At 35.5% G+C, this 18066-nt stretch overlaps 1 protein-coding gene across 1 annotated transcript in view; it reads right to left on the bottom strand.

The window, feature by feature from the left end:
- Positions 1-756: 756 nt before the first annotated feature.
- Positions 757-18066, bottom strand: part of LOC150099083 (uncharacterized) — a 31079-nt gene continuing 13769 nt past the window's right edge. Inside the window, exon 2 of the mRNA XM_090405354.1 lies at positions 757-2312. Coding sequence (XP_090261480.1) covers positions 1909-2241 — 333 coding nt within the window. The 5' untranslated portion in view covers positions 2242-2312 and the 3' untranslated portion in view covers positions 757-1908. The remainder of the gene's footprint in view (positions 2313-18066) is intronic.

The following is an 18066-nucleotide window of genomic DNA, read 5'->3' as shown; positions in this document are numbered from 1 at the left end:
GATGATTTAATTTTTTAATTTTTATTTTATTTTATTGAGAATCTGAAACCATACATTTTAAAGTTTAATTTCCTGAAAGTCTACTATTAGTACAAAAACACTCAAATTCAGTGTTATAAAAATACAAAGATAACATAAAAGTTAAAACTAAAAGTCACATGTGTATATACAGTCAGTGTATTTTATTTTTACCATAAACGGTTGGTCATGTTTGCTATTATACCCTTAAAACCTTCAGACTAGAAACGGGGAGAACATTTTATTATACAGGATAATATCGACAACAGGCACATAAAAAGGTATTTACGTTATAGGGGAACTTTAGATAATAAGGAATTCCGTATATTACCCAAAAGTCTTCTAAATAGTAGTTTCAAGCAACTAAGCATGAGTCATCCGCTAATACTAAATCTTAGTACTGTCAACACTAAAAACTAAAATAAAGTTTTAGTGATTGATTTTAGTTTAATAAATAAAAGAAAGGAATTATAAAATGCAATTATATTGTTTGTACGCACTTCCTTACCAAGATGTTCATTCTTGTTATTATAATAGCAACTCTAACTGGAGCCATATATATATATATATATTTTTTTTTTTTTTTTTTTTTTTTTGAACGTAAGTCTGGCACGAGAGGTTCTTAAAATGTCCAACTTTTTCGAATACGGTAAACTTTTGTTTGTCCTACGAGACTTGAATTGCCTGATAATAATAAAAAAAAAATTGATATTTGAGGGTTATACATGTGCTCAATTTGTCTTCATCCAAGCATAGCATAAGTATTTATTATAAACATAGATCTGCTTCTCTCTAAGTAGGAAGTAGTATTTATACTAAAAACAACCGAAGTTTCTTAACGTGGGTACAGTATAATAACATCTTATAGCTCTTGGTCCACCCTTTGCCATATCTTGAAGCCGCACTGCTTAAATGAAGCTATCCCGAAGAACCATTTTTGCTTTTTTATATGTTTAATAATAATAATACTAATAAACATATTAAACGTTTAATGACCCCAAATTACAGTAACTTGAAAAATAAAAGAAGGATTACCAATAAAAATGCTAAACAAGGCCCAGCCATTGTACGTAAATTTCTTGCATTTCTACTCGCATTATATTTATTCACATTTTATTTTATTATGATTTTTATGTTGCCTCCAGTAACACTCCATAAAACATCGCAAAAACAATTTTTTTTTTTGTAATTTTTGAACTTGCTTGAATTAAGAATTCTTGAGTACAGAGATATAATGATATCACAAGTATCACAGGACGGTGTGTTTACAGTTATTTATGAAGTTTCTAATTTCTATTTGGTGGACATTTTCTTAAAATTCAGTTTTAAGTTCAGGTAGTATAACAAAACAAGGCAGTGCAGTAGTTACGGATTCTGTGAGCAGCGCACATATACATTTCAAGAATGTGTTTTATTTATCTGTGATAAAGTTATTATCTTAAAAAAAGTAGAGAGAGAGAGAGGTATTGAAATCACCGAAGGATACTCATGCAGTTTCTATACCGACGATCAGGCGAGAAAGAAAGTTTTTAGTTCTTTGACACCGGAGGTCACTGTGCAAAAGTTCAGTTTTCTCACAGTGTAAAACGCATTGTGTACACACCACTTCGCAGATATCTAAGTCGGCATTAAAAGGTTATTCACCAGAGGCCTTGCGCGCACGCACGCACGCACGCACGCACACACACACACACACACACACACACACACACACACACACACACACACACACACACACACACACACACACACACACACACACACACACACACACACACACACACACACACACACACAATAAAGTATCTATCGGTTTTCATGCTTCGAAAGTGTGTCGCCGAGGACATTTCTTCTTTGTCTGTGAAGCGGAACACCTGCATCTACACTGACCTACATGTGTTCCACCAGCGTTAGCAGACTCGAACCTCTCACGCTCGCTACGTACTGCCTTGAAGCAGCTCGTTGCTCCTCACGCTTTCGCCGGTCTTCTTTAGCCATGTACACTCCAACGGAACTGATGCCCATGAAGAAGAGGAACCCTCCGAATAGCAGGAGGACGATTCCGGTTATCCATAGGGCTTCTGGCTCGTGGGGCGACGACCCCAAGACAACTAGTATAATTCCGGCGGTGAACACGACACCTCCGATCGTACAAGAGAGAACTCCCAGGCTGAAGTAACGCTTGGGCGTCCGTGGATACCCTGAGTAGAAGCTAGACATCATCACTGCACGAGATAATGGTTTCTTTGAACTCTGCTTATGTGCAGTTGACTCCGACCTTCCTTGTCGAATATCTAGAAAGGGGAAAAAAAAAGTGCATTAGACTTAATGTCACATTAGAGGGGGAGAGTGTCAGGTGTCTTGACTATCTCCCAGTTTATTTGATGCACTGTCTATTCCAAGATATCAGAATTTAAGACTTCCAGAAATAGCATTGTAGGACTACTCGACCCAACTCATGAGGGGAAAAAAAGAAAAAAAAAAACCACATAGTTAAAAGTGTTTTCTGGTGTTCATGAGCCATTTATTATTGGCTAAAGGAATAACAGTTGAGGAATAATGCTTACACAATTAATATATATATCATTAACTATTAAAACGAATTCCGTGATTTTTTTTACCAGTTATTGTCTTGGTTGATAACATCTGGACACTTTTCGAAATCATGTTTCTTTTCCTTCCTTTTGTCGAGAATGGAGGAACCGGATGTTTACGTTTATTGAAGTTATGTTTAAAAGTCAACGTCATGCAATTTTAGTACAAAAAAAATTCAATTCATTACAGTAATGAAATTATTCATTTTTAATTCAGTTCTTTCTTTCTTTCTGTTGATCTTCATTTGGAGCAAATCCTTCCAGCCACTGTCTAACATGTTCACTTTATAGGTAACGACAGCTAAAGAACCTTTAAGAAATAATTTCAGTTTTTATTCTAGTGGGAGATAAAGAAAATGCGGAAATATCCCTTATTAGGCTTTTCCGAAGACATTTCATTATGAAATTAAATCGGTGACTTTGTTTCGCTGTCTTATATGCCGCCAGACCCTAAGTCATCAACTTTTGACTCCTTCCAACTGTTGAATTCCCATGACCGGGAAATTCTTGGGCGTCTCTGTCCTTGGGCAGCACAGGAAGTGTTATTTGGCAATCTCAAGTTGCGACATTTAAGTTTATCTGGAGGCTATGTATCCGTACACTTTCTACTCTTAAATAACACTTTTTTTTTTAAACCTTGATACTCATGTACTCTTGCATCTCGTAGTTTAAACATTATTCCCACAGAAATAATGAGGCAGGTGAGAAAACGAGATAGAGATATTTTTTTTAATTTTTTAATTTTTTAATTTTTTTTATTTAACTTGTTAAAATATACATTAGACGATAGGTAACAAGGACTATTTACATATTATAAGTATATAAGTATATATATTACAGAGAAAGAAACATTTTCCTTTCGGGTATATAATAGAGAATGCAATAAATGAATTCAAAATTTACAGTTCAGTTTCAGTCTGAGTTATCTTTCAGATGAAGCGCATTGTCGTCGTCAATCCAGAAGAGGGTGCCAGTTGGATTCCACTCCTCTATGAATTTCGCGACAGTTCTTGTTTCCTTGAAGTACTCAAGTTCCAGTGAAAGACTGCTTTTTAGTTTCCGACGGAGGATATACATGAGGGTTTTTGCAGTTTCAGTGATGGATGGGTGCTGGTTATTTCTTGTCTGTTTTCGGTAGAAGCTGTAGATGACGCGCTGTAACGAATTGTCTTAACGCAGATGAAGAGGAAATTGATTGCATGTTCTGTGTCTGTTTTCTTCTGTGTGGACTAAAGTAGTATTCTTGGCTGTGTGCGTAGTTACAGGTGCTAGAGGCAGTATTTAGGGCATAGGTGATGATCATTTTATTTGCGAGACAGGTTAGATACGTGTGTTCCAAGGTACCTGCAACGTCATAGAAGAATAGACACAGATCCGTTTCTCTTAGCTGAAATTTGTAGAGCTTAGAAGGAGTTGGTAAGATGTTATGCCATAGTCTCCATTGTATGTCGGAATCTGGTTTGGCACACTTCGATTTATATGGCAGATCCCACTGAAAACTGAGTGGTATATGCAGCCTTGTAGATGAGAGGGTTAAGGATGAATATAAGGGCGAGGTTGGAGACACTGACATGAGGAAGTGGTATATTTTCTCGTAGTTGGGAGGAAGAATTGGAAGTGAGGCTTCAGATTGTACATGATGAAATATCGGCCCCGAGCAGTTTCTAGAAGGAATACGGATTTCCTGAGGTGTAGCGATGTCTGGAAAGGTTTTATAATGGAGGCTTGCAACTGTTGATATTGCTTTTCAGTTTTTGGGTACTTCATTGGTAGGCTTGTGAATGCTTTTCACTTTAGGGTCTGGGTTAGGAGGTCCCCTATGACTCTTATTCCTGCCCAGTTCCATGTAGGGAAAAGAAAGGGCTGGCCAGTTGTGAGACTTGTTATGTTTCTGTTCGAAAATAGTGGTTCTGTAAGTACAGTTGACTCTGTTGATCCTGTAAGTGTGTGATGAAGTCCTGTGTTTTTCCACCGCTGTAGAGCATCTTTGTAAAGAGAGAGAGAGAGAGAGAGAGAGAGAGAGAGAGGAGCTTCTACATTTAAAAAAATACAAGAAAATGTTTTATGCATAATGAATTACTAATCATGATTCACAACATTTTTTTAAAGTGCTCCGCCATTCTCCCATTTTATAAAACTGATTTCAACTACTTTCACATAAAGAAAGTGTGCACTTAAGAAAAAAAAATGTAGACTTTATTTAAAATGTTAACTGTGTTTTCATTTGATTCACAAAGCTAAGTAGCATAACATCACAGATGTTATGCTGCTTAAAGAGGTAGATGTACAATTATCAAAGATAACATCCGCAAAGAGGCAAACCAGCCAGAAGAACACACGTAATTTACAGAGATAGTAGACAATGCAGATAGGTTTAACCTCCCTGTTATAAGCAGGTTTTTAAGATAAGTTACTTGGTATGACTGGACATTGAACTTAATACGAAAAATGATGGGATGAGATTTTCTTAATATATATATCCAGAAATTACGGCTAATGAATTTTAAACAGAATCCCTAGGAATGGCAATTCCTAAATGAAACAAAGAAGTTCATTTTTATGAAAGGAGAAGACTGTTTTTTTCCCGGATGATTCTCTCTCTCTCTCTCTCTCTCTCTCTCTCTCTCTCTCTCTCTCTCTCTCTCTCACACACACACACACACACACAAAATTTCTTTCGCTAATATTGAGTTCTTTATAAAATATCAAAAAAAATCTTTCTTATTAAATTCATCACGCCTTTATACCTGAAGAAATAAATATATTTGCATAAAAAAACTAAACTGATTTTAGCAGAGTTTTGGATATCTGCCTGAACATTATTTTGCATGCCAGATCCATTACCCATTGAACTATGGTACCATACAAGAAAAAGGCCATCATCGTTTAAAAAGGATTTGGTTCACTAAGCAATCTCGTTGCCGAGATGTGGAAAGAGGGATAGTAATAGTATCGGAGTGGAAAATTATGTGCTCAGTAACCTGAACAGATCACTATCCTGAGTACTCTACTGACATTATCACAAATTTTTCTCATAATGTGCATCCAGCCGATTCAATAGGGATGGCCACATCCACATTGCACTCTTTCATCCAGGGCACCGTGTGACTTGAGTGGTTATCAATATCCTCTCTGGAAAATGTACAGGAAAGAATATATTCCATTTTAGACTGTAGAAGATAATATAGTGGCATTCCTCCTCCTTTTCTCATTAAGATTAGGTATTTACGTTCCGACTTCACTAGTCTTTCCGTATTGTAGCTGGTCTCCCTCTCTCTTTCCTTTTGGTCTATATTTATCCACTTCTTTTGAGAGTCGACATCTTCCCATTCTATATAAATCGTCTTTCATTTCTCTCTGTATTCCTTGATCTTTTCATTTAAGTTATACATACCTAACTCTCCTTCGTCTTCATTTTTATATGGTCTAGTTTTGTGCATCCTTTAATTGTTCTTAAAAATGTCATTTCTGCTACCTGTATTTTAATTTGATCTCGCTTTTTCACAGTCCATATTTGTGAATCATATAATAGAATGGAGTAGCATTATTTTGTACAATTTTAGTGGGATTTCTTTTTTCTTGTTTTTAATTTTCAGCGTCCTTGTAACTGTTCAACATATTTTTTGAAATTGGTTTTTTTCCCATCTATACCTTTATCGTTTGGATATATTAATGTGGAAACCAGATAATTAAACTGCGTCATATCATGCCATGTCACCCATCCTGTATTTTATCTTCTGTGACTATTTTTGATCTAATATGATCTCGACCTTTAAATATGATAACCATGATATTGATTTCTTTTGTGCAATCCTTAAATTGTATTGTGGATTACTTTATTTAATTCATAAACTGGTTATTGAAGGTTGTCTTCATTGTTTTGTAATACTATAATTTGATCATCTGCAATGCATCATCGTATTGATAGCAGTTCTGGTTAATTGGATGCCTTATTTTGGTTGTTGTTTTCCATATTTTAAGTTTATATATATATATATATATATATATTGAATATATATTGAATAGAATTGAACACAGGCTATCTCCTTGTTTTATACCCTGATTAATTTCAATCTCTTCTGTTGATTTATTACCTAATTGTACACTCAATATATAACGGATATCCATTTATATCAATATTATATACATTGGACATCTTTGTTTCTTCATTATACTTCATAATTTTTCTCTGTATATTTTATCAAAAGCTTTATCATAATCTATATAAGTTCTGCAAATTGATTCGGAAGAAATAGTAGCTCAATATTATTATTTTTAAAATAGATTAGCTTAAAATGTAAGTTTCAATTTCAAATAAAAACATATCAGTTTTTTGCATAAATGAAAACCTAAATCTCTGAATAAAGTATAACTATTATGCCGCCGACTAGTAAAAAAATCAAGAAAAAAAAACGAAACCTATTTAAGATACTGGTCAAAAGCTCTCTTGGAAAGATCCCTTATAATTATACAATCTAGGAATCTTTCTTACTCTATATAGGTGATTCAAGAATATCTTCTTTAGCATACAGGTAGAGCCAATGGTAGTATATTCAACAGCACCTCCTTATGTTAATCAAGCGCATGCTATCCGATACTCCTCTAATTCCTGTGCGCTGACTCCTCCAACTGCACTGTGAGTCTGCAGCAGGGGTTAAAGAGGACACCGTAGAAAGGAGGTCATTCCAATTTAGTCCAGGTATTTCAAAACCGTTGTTTTGTTGCACGTAGGAGATAATGAACTGGGTTACGATGTGGAGTCTCGTGAGCTTGCAGCGTTGCAGAAGGTCACGAGTGCGTGATGGTTAAAATAATTGAGTCGTTTCGAGCATTAACCCTGACAAGTATTAATTGTGGAGCGTGACTTCAAGTGCCAATTAGTTGTTGGAATGGGCCACGTGGCTGGTATGCCGCTATTTTTGGAAAGCACATCTGCTATGGCTTGAATGGAGACAGGAATTGTGTTATGTTTGTTAACGTCATGTGAAAGGATTTGTTTAGGTCTTCGTGGCGTTGAGTCTTCATATGTCCTTTACAGCCCTAAGATGAGCTAAATAGAAGTGCAGAAGTGTAAACTTCTAAGAGTAAACTAGTGTTTCATGCATGATCTTTTAGGATTAGTGAGTTAATCTTCGAATCTGCGCGTTTAATATAAATGATAATACTTGTAGGCTTATCTAGCTCTCAATCATATAAATGCCTTACCATTTTCCTGAAATTTTTCCATTACTGACAACAAGGAAAAATCAGATTCCAATGATCCATGCTTGATGGTTTAAAAACAGCGAAGACCTTCAGTTAATTTAGATAATAAATTTACTTTGAAGGTTGTTTGAAAAATGGCTTTATAAAAGTAAGGTGATGAAATGTTTTGTTCTTGTTATGCCACAGGAATGAAGGCTCCCGTGGAATCTACGCAGAAATTTATCTGCAGCGAAATCCATGCTAATCAATTTGGTCTTTAGTAACGCTGATTCACCATCAGCACAAGTTCTATTGAAGCGTGAGCTGATGCGGAGTTTTCTTTCAGAGAAGGAGAGTAAAGATATCGTTCAGTATTTGCTGTTGTCATTTTCGTGGAATACATTATTTAATAATTGAGTGAAGCAACTTGCATCTAAAGGGTGTCCCAAAATTCACGCAAGATTTAAATTTAGCGCCATTTGTGCTGTAAAGTGTTGCCAACGAGAAAAAAAAAAAACAGCGTGACAGCTGACAGTTCAGGGTTATTAAAAATGGAGCGCTACACGAAAGAACAACGCATTTTCATTGTTGAGCAATATTTTAAAAATAATGAAGGTTTGGCAGCTACAGTTCGCAATTTTCGTACAAAATATGGTCGGAATAGTGATTTAACTTCATCAACTGTGGAAAGATTAATTAAAAAATTCAAGGAAACTGGATCAATTAGTGATCTTATACACTCTGGCCGTCCTTCAACAAGTCGTACAACAGAAAACATCGAAGCAGTTCGTGAGAGTGTTGCTGAGAGTCCAGGAACATCAATTCGGCACCGTGGTCTTAAATTGGGCATTTCGAGAAGCTCTCTACAGCGTATTCTCACGAAAGATTTGCATCTTTATGCTTACAAAGTTCAATTGACTCAAGAACTGAAGCCTACTGACCACACACAGCGAAGAGAGTTCGTTGAATGGATTATGGAACAACAACAAGTGGATGCTTATTTTTCGAACAAAATCATCTTCAGCGATGAGGCTCATTTTCATCTTGATGGCTTCATTAATCGACGAAATTGCCACATTTGGGGCTCAAAAAATCCACGAGTGATTGTTGAGAAACAAATGCATCCACAACGTGTCACTGTTTGGTGCGGATTTTGGGCTGGAGGTATCATCGGTCCATTCTTCTTCGAAAATGCGGCTGGTAAGGCAATAACAGTTAATGGTGCTCGCTATCGCGACATGATAATCCAGTTTTTTGTGCCTAAATTGCAAGATATGGATGTGGACGACATGTGGTTTCAACAAGACGGTGCCACATGCCATACAGCCCGAGAAACAATTCAATTATTGCATGAGTCATTTCCTCGTCGTGTAATTTCCCGTTTTGGTGATCAGAATTGGCCGCCCAGATCATGTGATTTAACGCCGTCGGACTTTTTTTTTTTTTTTTCTTGGGGGTTTTTTGAAGTCTGAGATTTATGCCAACAAGCCCACGACCACCCACGCCTTGAAGGAGGAAATTGAGCGCTGTATCAACGAAATTCAGCCACATTTATGCAAAACGGTCATGGAAAATTTCGACAAAAGAGTGCATATGTGCCAGCAAAGCCGTGGAGGCCATTTACCCGATATGCTATTCCATGCATAACACTATACTGTATACTTTATGAATCAATAAGAAATTACAATTTTTAATTAAAAACCTGTGTCTTCTATCAAAATTACTTCTTGCGTGAATTTTGGGACACCCTGTATTTGTTGAATTGCTATAAAATAAGCTAATCGATGATCATTCCCAGATTCGGGACCTCTTCCCTCCGGCCTCTCCATTATCTTCTTTTCTACTTTACAGACAAATTGACCGTGCTATTTTTTCTGTGTCTATATTAGGTGCTTTAGAATTAAGGTCGTTTGACTATGTTTCCTTCCAATCAGAGATCGGAACTAAATCTGAATGCATTAGAACATTTTTTTGCATTTGTGATATTACCAGGACATCATTAATAAACAGAAAGACAATTTTCAAATAATGCATTTCAAAATGTCTATCTAGAATTCAAAAATCCAGGGTGTTTTTCCCTCAGTTTTCTTAGAATAATGGCCAGAAGTTTGTTATTATGAACTTTGATTTTAAAAATCGCTTTAATGATTTAATAAAACAGCTTCATACGTTTACAACAGGAGTTAGCACTACCAAACTTATATTAACGATTGGTTAAATCTTAAAAAATCAAATAGATTTTTATCAGAATTCTGTATTTTGAAAAAAAATATTTTTGAATGTATTGGAAGTAATCTTTCAAATCGTAATACTGTATGAAGTTAAATGTGGGTCACCAAGGGACCGATTAAGCACAATATAAGGCTCCACGGTCACTGGTCAACCTGTTCCGCTTATTTCCATCAAAAGGACTCTGACATATCCAGGAAATATTCCCGCTGTAAAGGGTTACTTTCCTAGTTGGAGGAAATGCCAGGTAGACCCACTGGGTGGTAGACGACTTTCATGTCCGGTGAAACACCATTTTACTTGAAGCTTGAAGTGGCTGATGTATTTTTTTGGTCTCTAGAGCAGAGATTTCCGCTTCTGTTTAGCACGTGTGAAGGGAGGTGGAGAAGAAGTTGGAATCCAGACCAGAGATTACAGCTTCAATCCCACCTCCCTTCAAACATGTAGTGTAACAGATGCCCCTCAAGGGCTCAAGTAAAGGGGTTTTGGTAGGCCACCTGTAAGATAATTCACGTGATCGAACCTGAGGTTAACCCACCAGGAAGCTTCGCGATCAGTTAGTGTCTAATCTTATCTCGTATATATTGCTAGATTTTTCTCCGATAATGCTAGTTTTTTCCCGATGGAAATTTAATAATATGGTAATGCTTGTGACTTTGACAGGGTTATAATATGAAAGGAAGAACGGATGCCCTCGGAATGAGCGACATGTACTATGTTTCCTTTTTATTTGACCTCTAAAACATCGCCATGATAGTAAAATCAAATTAGTGTGGTTGCACTGCTGCTAAACGTCTTCCTCAAAAAATCATATTAAAACTCACAGAAAATTAAAAAAAAACAATTTCTTTCACAGCTACTTCATCAGTCTTCGCGGCAGAAATCTAAATGGTATACATCTCCAACTTAGAGACATATATGCCTGACATCTGTGTTTGACCGAATCCCAAATTACAGCTACAAAACCACAGTCCACCTTAACTGTCCACTGTCCAAATTACACCAAATGCTTCCTTCTGCCACTAGGTTGGCACATGTGCTTTTGTCGAGAATCTTGAATCCCCCCCCCCTTCTTCTTCTCAACATTCGCTTAATGCTTCATTTTCCCATTTCATCAGCTGCCTCTCCCATAATTCTGTATCATATGGCCAACTTTTTTTTTTTCGTTATCTCTGACCGTTTAACTTCTTATCTTTGACGCTTAATTTCTTGGTCTATCTACCCAAGCAGTGATAATCTTCCTCAGTGACCTGATTTAATGCCCCAAAAAGTGATATTTAATACTATCAAAAGACAAAAGCGCTGGTATTTTTCTGTTTCGCGAAAATACACTGCAGTAAAGGTTTAATAGCATTACAAGTTAAAAAAAATAATAATTCTCCAAGACGATAAATGGCTGAGTCTTTTTCCTGTTCAAGATTAGCTAAATTGCAAATACCAATGTTCTTTAGCTTATTCAATTCAGTTGCTTTAAGAATATGACTCCCACTGGGTGAAGAGTTACCCTTGACATTTTCTTAACTTTGTTTTTATTGAATTAGCAAGATAAAGATATTATAGCTTCTGTAGACGAGACGTTAAATATTTCTGAAGTTTCAGATAAAGTATTTCATTAAACTTCTACACTTGAAAACTTTTTTTCGTCCACAGTAAAAAATAATCAGCACTTTTGGTCTTTTTTTTCACTTTTCAAGTTGGTGTACTTATGGAGAAATCCCATCTATTCAAGAATAAAGCGTTTTAATGATATTCAATAATTACAAGAGCTAGTCTTGTGATATGCTACTCAACAAAACTTCAAACTGAAGAAACTCAAATTATAAATATTTCTACGGAACTCATGAAATCTTCAGCTGGTATTAAGTTTTCTTTTTTTCTTTTTTTCTTTCTTCTCAAAAACAAATATGAAATATACGGCGGCGTTAGAAAATTCCATTATCACCTGGAAGAAGATGTAATATATGTTTATTGCAAATGATCTTTACACGTTGAAATGTATTGCTTAAAAATACCTGGGAAACTTACCGAAGTGAAATTTCCCGCATTAAGAACACATTTCACAGTTTCTAGTACATTCAGATGATGCTGACTACTGGTTGGAAGCCATTAGTCTAGACTTTCCATTTACTTTTGATATTTGCAATTAATGGAGAATTATGTCCATTGCGTTCAGTAGCCGAACAGACCGTGGACGTTCGTCAGGCATTTCTCAGAAGCCCTAGAAAGTTAATAGTTTCCCGAATTAGAGAATTGATTATTTCTCAGGCGATTGGAAAATCGTACGAAAGAGAATGAAAATGAACAACCACCGATCCAAAAAATCAAATCTAACAATAAGACGATCCGATTCATCTACTGTTGTGAAGTGAAAAAATAATTTGATATTTTAAATATCATTTGATTACCTTTTTTCTAATGAAGTTTCCTTTCATTTGTCGAGAATAATTATTGAGTATAATCCGGAGTTTTTGAGAACAGCATGGAGTATACCAGGAACAACAGAAAAAGTAACAGGAATCTAGGTGACCAAATCTGCACGCAGTAATCCATATGTGGCCTGATCAAAGCCTTATAGAAGGGAATCATAACGTGATATGACCGATATTCCTAGTTACTGCTATGTGGCTAATTTCCTATCAATGGACTGAAAGAAAGATGGAAGGGCCTAGCTATTGATTGACTGATGTGTAAATATTGCATAAGTTGTGGTAAAAATCACCATTGCTTTAGGTGATCAACAGTGCTTGCAAATAAAATATGAGAGTCATTCTGCGCCTGTAAACTTCCAGTTTTTTTTAACTGTTGTAAGTGCAGTGTTTGTTATATACTGTAATCTGTCAAAATTATCAAGGGATAATGAATAATTTCCACTTGACTTATTTACAGATTTCAGTTTAAGTTTTGTATTTAGTACTAACAAATACAAGTGAAGAAACTAATTATGTACTGCTCTGTGCTAGAATTACCCGCCATGTTGTTGCTGTGAAGTGACAATGCTGTCCCACAGAAAGAGTGATCTTATACATAAATCGCACTAAGATCAAAACTTTAAAAAAGACAATTTTTTTCAGATGTTTATTAAACAAAAAGGATGTAGTTATATCTATACAAAAGAAACACGTCTGTCTCTCATGTGCATTGGTTTCTAATCCACATGCTGTAAGGATATTAACTAGTGCTTAATATATTTAGTCATGCTATTAAGATTTTGATACAGCACGACGTATGGCTGTGTTTCAGCACTCCGTTATTAACCAAAACCTGGTTGTTTGCGCAGTTCCATAATTCATTATGTATAGAGTGTGAATAATAAAGCGACTGATTGGAATGCGTTTGCAAAATATCTGGCTTTCGTATCTAGATAAACAAGTTGAAACATTGTCTGCCAAACAATGAATAAATTGTAGTAGGATTCTCTTATGTTGATGTTAGCTTACCGTCACAAAAATAGGAGACTCTCATTATTCAGTTTTATCATGATCGAACTGACATGTCGATCTATTGAGAGAGAGAGAGAGAGAGAGAGAGAGAAAGATGCTCTCTTTATTCTAGATACGCCATCATAGTCGAAGGGAATGCAGTTGATCTTAACGGGAAACATGCGATGTTTACAGAATATAAGGATATTTAAGTTAAGCTGCCTCTTCCTCGAATTCTGAACCTTCTCTTACGAGTTCTCCAATTGGATTCCCTTTTTTTTGTAGTTTTCAGAAAATATTATATCAGTGTGTGTGTGTGTGTGTGTGTGTGTGTGTGTGTGTGTGTGTGTGTGTGTGGTTAGAAAGGGGAGGGAAAGATTCGAAGGCTGATATTTTTCCATTCAGTCATTTTCTATGTAACACATCTGTGACCCTGTAACGGAATGCGATGCTAAAGAAAACTGGTTACTCAACCTTGATAGTGTAGAACATATCTGGTGATTTCGTTTTCCCGTTCTTTACCTTTAATGTTACGAGTGTGTGCGTGTGTGTGTGTGTCGTGTGTGTGTGTGTGTGTGTGTGTGTGTGTGTGTGGCCTTGAATTTTTCTTTGCCTTAGCAGGGGTAAGGCAAAGAAAACGTGTGTGTGTGTTAGGAGAGCAAACTTTTGCTCTCCTAACACACACACACATATACATAAGCCATTTTATTATTCATAAATTCCTTACACTCTTGTTGATATCCCGATACTGCTGTAAGGAATTTTGAGCAAGAACCCCCCTCCTTTACCATTTGGTACTTTTAAGTCAAAAGATGATTTAAGTAGTGCAATCTGTACACCAAAGCGCTTACTGCTTTATGTTATCTTTCATTGTATGTTCTTTACTTCCCTAGAGCTGTCAGTCAGTGACGTCTTCTTCCGACTGAGAAATTGTGAAATTTCAAGTAGCATTTCATGGCACTTTCAGAGCAGATAACAATTCAGTTTCGAGCCCATTCGAATAACTTTATTGTAGTTTCGTATCAATATCCACAAAATATGCAAACTCTGAATTATTCGAGAAGAAGAATGAAGGGAGATTAAAATATGCGAAAGATTATGTATGTGTTTAACAGCATATAATAACGAACGAATTGGAAATTTATCTCGGTGGATGCACCTCATTTCGATCATGATTTTGATGTCAATTAGTTTACATGACTGACAAAAACTAGACAGGTGGCACAACTGATGTTTTTCTTGCTTTATTTCAGGAAAACCATTAACGTGAGGAAACAGTTTATTCAGGTTAAGCAAATACGAGGTCATATATACAGCAGAGTGTGATTAATTGCATGAACCAAATTCAGAATTGCTTCCACTAATAACAAGATCTTTTATCTTTTTCGAAACTGTGTATTATGCAAAATGCTGCGGGTTTAAATAGGCTGAATGATCTTTTACGTAACACGCAGTCCTCCATCGTAATGTTCGTTAAGTTATCAAGAGAAGTTTCTCCTCAGCACATTTACAGCAGTAGCTTTTGTAGTTCTCTTAGTGAAGCATATAAAGCTTAAGTTTTAGCTTAAGGAAGAACGTATTAAACATTCAGGTATCGAGAAAGAATGTGCAAGAACTTTACTTTTAGGAGGAAATCATTTATTCATAGAAGGAGGTGAAATAAGCTCTTCTTGTGTTCATTATACTGGTGGATTCGATTTGTCAGGTAGCAGTGTTATGCCATGAGGGCTCTGGACTCGCTACTGTCTCTCGCTCTGTTTTTAATTGCGCATATTCTTACTAACCAAATTCAGGTTTACAAATACATCAGCACACGATACTTCCGGTTTTTTTTTTTTTTTTGTATAATTATATGTATCTATAGTAGGCAATAGATCTTCAACGATCCCAGATTTTTACCAGATCCTAAGCGAACTGGTAAAATTTTTATATTATGGTATATGAAATGTCTGACCGCCAAAATGAGTCGATCGGGATGCGATCACAGCGCAGAACTGTGATAAAATATTTTATATTTCATTTTTTATATTATTATTAGTATGAATGATTTCTAATCACTGACGACTAATAGTCTGATAGCTGACGTTTAAGTTAGTGCATAAAAATAAACATCGTTTATTTTTATGCGATTATTGCATTTTATGTCACACATTATTTCATGTCTATTTGCGTTATAAAAACCATGACTGTGATTTGCTGTGCCTAAATCACTTCACAGGTGCAGTGTGCATGCCTGTGGTTAAAGCGAACTGTGGTAATTTGTTTCTTTTTTCATTTATTGTCAATTTACTTTTAAATTATTTGCATTACAGTACATATTTATGTCCCCAAACTATACGGACAGCGTAAACGTGAATTTCAGGATACGGAATCTTTAAAGACAGAAGCAGAAAGCATTAACTTTAGAAGAGAAGAGAAGCAAGAAACTTAGAAAATTGAATATGTAGACTTTGGGCCAATGAGTATAAATTATAAAAGAAAATACACTGGGTTTATTCGGTCATAAACACTATTAATACGTGTAGGTTTCTTCTGCATTAGAATGATATAAAAATAAAAGAAAGGCTAAACTACTTGTGGCCATAAACTACAGCATTATTAAATTATATATAAAGCATGTAGGAAACGTTACAATATAAGTTAAAAACGAAATCACGTGGGAGCCAGCACCAGTTAGCTATTATTCAGCATTGTGTGCAGATAGATGGCTGAAAAGTTGAAGTCCGCAGTGCCGAAATATGTGACGAGTGATTTCCAAATATCACACAAGATCAGTCCTTGTTTCTTATTGAATGTGCCTTGTAAACGGATAATCATGGTGAATTCTTTTATGCTATGAGTGGGATTGCGGTATATATCAGTTTAGATGTAGGCCTGTGGAAGGATGACAGGGACTTTCCTCCCGGAAATTTCTGGTCTCTCAGAGCAGGCTTACTGATTAAAATAACACATGCGATTAACAAACATGATACACTGGTCTGATAACCCTGGATGCTTAAGCTGTGATTCAAAAACAACTTAACCCAATCCTTCCCGTTCGCCACTAGCTAATAGGATGGTAGGTTAATGGAATTGTAGGCTACGATGAAGACGGGAATTTCCAAGTTCTTTTACTGAGCTATGCAGGCTTTGAATACGTCTGTAGATGAATATTTCCATCATGCACTATAAGTATCCTATAAAGAAACCTATGCTGCTGTACCGAGGATGTCTTCACATTTTGTTCTTTGATTTGGAAAACTGGATTCGAGTCCAGCTTATGAATCTTTATACGTTTCAATTGAAAGGGAGTTAGTCAGAACACATGCAAATAACAGACATAATATACTGCTTATTTATCCCGAGTAAGATGGAAAAATTCTACTCTTACATGACAAATGAAAAAAGAAGAAAAAAAGAAACAGTGCAAATAATGACTTACGCTCAAAGTTTGAGTTGTCTTGATAAGGGCCAGATAGTTTGAATCATGATTCATCATGAAAACTTGTTCTTCTTTTGTTAAATGCAGCAATCATTTAACTCTGACATTCGGTACGAATTTCATTAAACTATTTTCCTTTTTTCAGTATTTCAATTAAGCGAATTTAGTAGGTTAATGTTATAAACTAACCTATTAAATTTCCTTTGAACCAATTAAGCTCAACCTGTTAAACTTTCTGGTAGTCATTTACTATACTTGAATTGCTCTGTAATTTTTTTTATGTGTGTGTGTTTACAAGAAGAAATTCAACTGACAATGATTAGGGAAGTAGGAATAATATAATTTTACATCTGTGCATGTTTTTTAATGACCGTAATAACATTTAAAACAGCACTTTTTTTAAGAATCGAAATACGTGCAGAAAAGTGGACTCAAATACACTTTATTTAAGAATAAGGAATATTCTCCAAATACGCATTTAACGAATTCGCATAACAAGTGCACCAAACCAAGTCATCCTTTTAGATTGCAATGATATGACCTAAAATTCTTCGTTTCCAAAAATAAGCAACACCAACAAAACTCAGCAAATGTAGGATATAGCAAAACCCATAAAAATGTAACTGCTATACCCTGTAGAAAAAGTAAAACAGTCCTTACCTATAGACATTTGAAAATTGGGGACAAGTCTTGCAATAATCTCTAGTGAAGCAAGGAGTTTTATAATAAAAGACAGACAGCATATCAGGTTTGCTCAACCGGACTTTTTATTTATTTATTATTTTAAGCGGGTCACTTGATACGACAGCAAAATCATACATTAAATTCTATCTTCTGGTTGCACTTCAGAATAATAACAAACTACTAAGTGATTGTTCTAGGAACATATTAATTCTGTCTCAAGTAGAGCAGATCCTTGTTTAGAAGACGAACCTTGAATTCTGCATTACTTTTCCCATCGTATACAAGTACTGCTAGCTTTTGCGAATGCGATTAATGTGGTGCAGAAATCAAACAGGATGAGAAGATTGATTTCATTAAGTTTAATAAGGAACACAATTAAAAACTATAAGCTTAATACAATACTAATAACTTCTATGGAAGAAACTCAAGATGAGCCATTTGTCGCATGTAATGTCTTATTAAAACCTACACGTTCTCTACCAACAACAAACATCTATTAATTAATTACGATTTGGAG

The sequence above is a fragment of the Typopeltis vanoorti genome, chromosome 15, assembly GCF_054136105.1.
Source record: "Typopeltis vanoorti isolate ZY-2024b chromosome 15, IOZ_Tvanoo_1.0, whole genome shotgun sequence".
In the NCBI taxonomy this organism is placed as follows: Eukaryota; Metazoa; Arthropoda; class Arachnida; order Uropygi; family Thelyphonidae; genus Typopeltis; species Typopeltis vanoorti.
The sequence above is the reverse complement of the archived record's forward strand: the minus strand, read 5'-3'. Positions and strand labels throughout refer to the sequence as shown.